This window comes from Dipodomys merriami, unplaced genomic scaffold (genome assembly GCF_024711535.1).
Source record: "Dipodomys merriami isolate MVZ:Mamm:240054 unplaced genomic scaffold, mDipMer1.0.p SCAF_21, whole genome shotgun sequence".
NCBI lineage: Eukaryota > Metazoa > Chordata > Mammalia > Rodentia > Heteromyidae > Dipodomys > Dipodomys merriami.
This window is the reverse complement of record NW_027203493.1, coordinates 2,471,891-2,476,534: the sequence shown is the minus strand read 5'-3', so window position 1 is coordinate 2,476,534 and position 4,644 is coordinate 2,471,891. Positions and strand designations below refer to the sequence as shown.

The 4,644-nt window shown below is 46.6% G+C and overlaps 1 protein-coding gene across 1 annotated transcript; it reads left to right on the top strand.

Annotated features, from left to right (window-relative positions):
• The first annotated feature begins 593 nt into the window (after positions 1–593).
• LOC138834113 (olfactory receptor 5AN1-like) lies at positions 594–1,544 on the top strand. The gene has a single exon (XM_070032881.1). It carries the CDS (start codon positions 594–596, stop codon positions 1,542–1,544), a length of 951 nt encoding a protein of 316 aa, XP_069888982.1.
• Positions 1,545–4,644: the final 3,100 nt, after the last annotated feature.

The window sequence follows — 4,644 nt, the reverse complement described above, 5'->3', positions numbered from 1 at the left end:
GCAACAATTAAAGATAAGTAGTCAGAAGTCTTTCTCTGAGCTTTTTGTTTTATGTTTTTACTTAGCACAATAATTATTCTAATCAGAACAATGCTCATAAATGTCACAGATACTCACAGAACATGAGTCTTTTATGGTTGGAAAAAAAAACTATCCCAAACCAAATGACTCCATGCTTGGGTGATACCATCAGAACACTGAAATGGAAAATGATTGAGTTACCTAGAAACACTGAAGTAGCAAAATAATTCAGGGTGACTAACACAGAGTAGTCATGTGGAAAAAAATTCAGTTTTGATTTGAATTACTAACCACGAGAAACACTTTCTCATGTGTATGTTGGCAATTATAATTCTCCTGAGATTTCATAAGTTCTAATTTCATAAATTATTACCTAAACACTTGAGCAGGTTTTGGTTGAAACTTACAAAGAAAGGGTGTGATCTTTCCACAGAACCACACTGAAGGATTTCTCCTTGTCCAGGGCTCATTGGGAGAAAACATAGATAATAAGAAATTGCTAATGCTGCAATTGTACCTGAATCAGCAATGCATTCTCTTGTCTCCTTTCTCCTATCAGGAGCACTAAGGCAATGATTGGAGCAGGAAATCTTACAGAGATCACCCAATTCCTCCTCCTGGGATTCTCAGATTTTCCCAGGATCCTAATACTGCTCTTTGTGACATTCCTGCTCATCTACATTACAACACTGACCTGGAACCTGTCCCTCATTGTGCTAATCAGGATGGATTCCCACCTCCATACACCCATGTATTTCTTCCTCAGTAATCTGTCCTTCATAGATCTCTGCTACATCACCTCCACAGTCCCCAAGATGCTCTCCAACTTCTTCCAGGAGCAGCAGATGATCAGCTATGTGAGTTGCTTTGTTCAGAACTTCTTCTTTTCAACCCTGGGCCTGAGTGAATCTTGTCTCATGACAGCCATGGCTTATGACCGGTATGCTGCCATCTGCAAACCACTGCTCTACTCATCCATCATGTCCCCCACCCTCTGTGTTCACATGGTATTGGGATCCTATGTTGCTGGACTCACTGGTTCTTTTTCCCAATTGTGTGCTTTGCTTCAGCTCCACTTCTGTGGGCCTAATATCATCAGGCACTTCTTCTGCGACATGCCCCAGCTGTTACATCTATCCTGCACTGACACCTTCTTTGTACAAGTCCTGACTGCTGTGTTGATAATGGTATATGGGATAGCAAATGTCCTAGCTATCATCATATCCTATGTCTATATTGTAGTGGCCATCAGGAAGATCACTTCCACTAAAGGCAGGTCCAAGGCCTTCAACACCTGTGCTTCTCACCTGACAGTTGTTTCCTTCTTTTACACCTCCAGTATCTTTGTCTATCTGAGTTCCAGCTCTGGTGCATCCTCTGGCTTTGACAGATTTGCATCAGTATTCTACACCGTGGTGATTCCCATGTTGAACCCCTTGATTTATAGTCTCAGGAACAAGGAGATCAAAGATGCTCTAAAGAGGTTGCAAAAGAAGATTTGCTACTTTGGTCACCAATTGTGAGATTTCTGGTAGATTGATCCTGTCAGAATCATCCTAACCCACAATAATACACACATGACAAGTACACAACAAACTGACTTAGGAAAAAGGCTCAATATGATAAAGAGTATATGGTAATATCGACCAGTATCTGACTCGGTGCCATGAAATATTCTTTTTGTAACTTCTTGGTTCTCTATTACAGCCATGGGCATTTGTAAAACAGCAAAGTTTACAAACTTGTTTGTTCCTTTCACTGCTGAGATTGAAGAATGCTTGATCTTAATAATTAATCTCTAAAAAATGTGGAAGAAAGATGGCGACGGGGCAGTAGGGAAACGCCACAGCTCTCTCCAACCAAAAAGAGAGTTCGAGTTCCAACGCTTAATCTCCCCAAGAGACCGACAACAACAAAAAGACGAACACTCAGAGAAAAACCAGAGGCGGAGAATAACAAAAAAGAAAGAGGAAAAGAATTTCAAAACAGAGAAAAGCGAAGACCCCTCCCCCAACCTTTACTGGCCGCGCGGCAGCGCGCCAAGCCGCCGGCCAGCCGGCCCGGCGGGGGCTGTGGGAGCCCCAGAGAAACAGCAGAGACACAGGGGGCCACTTTCAGAACATCAGGTACTGGTTTGCAGAACAGCAGATCGCCAGGAACAGTGAAACCTACCAGCCGGGAGTCTCCACGAGGATCCCACCCCCACCCCTCACTCTCCACCCGAGCAGAGAGGCTCCATCCCGCCAAATCCGCTCGGCATCAGCAGAGTGACAAAAGGACCTGCGGCAGACCACCCGGCCCGCCTGATCGCGATCGCAACGATCCAGCACTCTCCACCCGAGCAGAGAGGTTCCATCCCGCCAAAGCGGCTCGGCGCGACAAAGGGTCCTGTCTGCAGACCACCCGCCCGCCCGATCACGATCGCAACAACCCGGCGGGGTCACTTGGGCCCCAGAGGTACCGAGAAGAAGCTGCCTGAGCGTGGACACTCTTGACCCAACAGCTTCGACAGAGGCAGAGACAGAAAAGAATCACACAGAGCCACCACCGCCCAACCCAGCCCGGATTGCAACAACAACTGACGACCTACACCACACAGAAACAACCAGCTCCAGGGTGAGTACCCCACAGGGGAAGTGTATCCCTCAAGGGAGACCAGAGCTGGAGGGAATCCCCAGACCCTGACCTAGACTCCCTACCCCAGCACCCGGACCACAGGACCCACTAAAACTGGGAACTGTTTGAGAGCTCCACCAGCCCGTGGAGCACACTCAGCTGGCCAGGCTAGAGCAAGAGCACCCCTGGAAGGGAGCTTAAATGCCCAAGCCAGGAACAGCGCCCCTGGGTCAAGACTACCAACAGTAGAAGAAATTTGAACTGTGTCCCCCAGGCTGTATAACCTAGGGGGTATACACATCAGCACAGGCCTAACAAGCGCGCTCCAGGCTGGGGCCGGAACCAAGCCCGGGGATCCGGCGCCTGAACAACACAACCAACTCCTCCCAATTGAAGTAAAAAGCTGAGCATACGCCTCAACAGAGGGGAGAAAACCAGGAAACAACACTCCCCCGGGAAGCACGCCTGTGACAACAAAAGACCTGGAGGCCCAGGACAAGAGAAGCCCAAACCCCACCAAAACTCCACCCATATACCCTAGATTGGGAATTGGGCAACACAGGCTGCCAGCACCTGATAGTAAGCAGGAGCTCAGACTGTTAAGGCGGCTCAGCAATAGAATGATAGTCTTGGATGTATGAGGCCCTGCATCTGATTCCTCAGCATCACAAAAGCAAAAAGGGTCAGAAGTGGTGCTGTGGCTCAAACGGTAGGGTGCCAGCCTTGAGCTGAAAAAGCTGAGGGACAGCACCCAAACCTAGAGTTCAAGCCCACAACCAGCCCAAAACAAATAAACAAAAACACATCAGGAGCCCATAGCAGACTCCAGCATTTGGGAGAGTGCATCCAGAGCATCTGTTCTTCACAAGAGCACCCGTAGGAGCAAACACAAGCAGTCTAGGCTGCTCAACCCTTCCAAAGGCGGGAACTGTCAGCAATCTACAGCAGAGAGCTGAGAATCCTAAGTAAGTCAGAATAGCAGCTGGAAATAGGCTCCCAACAGAACCCAGATCAGGCACAGACTCTCTCTACCAATACAGAATCAGCAACCAAGCAAAGACAGACACACCAAAACAAAATTGAAGAGCAGTCTCCTGAACCTCCATGCGAAAATCACAGAGAAAAATCACAAGGTTTACTACCACCCAGGACAGCAAGCTCACCCCAAAAGCCAGCAGCCACACAGGGGAGAGCCCCAGTGGGAGCAAAGCAGGAATGGAAGACAAAGGCTACTTCCAAGGGTTGCTGGAGGCAATGACTCAAGAAATAAAGCGAGAAATTTATCAGAAATTGAAAGAGCACAAGGATGATCTATCCAAAGAGATACAGGGTATCAAACAAGAGATGCATGCAAAAATAGAAGCTGCACAAACCTCAATAAGAAGTGAGATAAACGCCAAATTAGAGGTAATGCATACCTCATTGAGAGGTGAGATCAGTACTCTGAGAACCAACATTGAATCCATAAAGGGATCCATTTCCTCCATGCAAACCACAATAGAAGCCACTGTCAACAGAGTGAATGAAATGGAAGGTCGAGTGTCAGATACAGAAGACAGAATACACCAACTGGACCAAAAAGTGACAGATATGGAAAAATTACTCAAATTAAACCAAAGGGATATTCAAGAGCAAGCAGATAATGCTAAAAAATTTAACCTTCGCATAATTGGAGTGGACGAAGGTGAGGAATTCCAGAGCAAGGGAATGCAACACCTATTTAACAAGATAATCAATGAAAATTTTCCCCACCTCAAAAACGACCATCTTAACTACATCACAAAAGCTTATCGAACACCCAACAAGCAAGACCCCAGGAGAAACACTTCTAGACACATTATAGTAAAAATGATAGATCTGAATAATAAGGAAACAATCCTGCATGCAGCAAAAATGAAGAAGGAGCTATACTACAATGGGAAAAAAATAAGAATTACTGCAGATCTCTCCACACAAACAATGAATGCAAGAAAAGCCTGGGAAAGCACCATACGAGCCCTGAGAGCC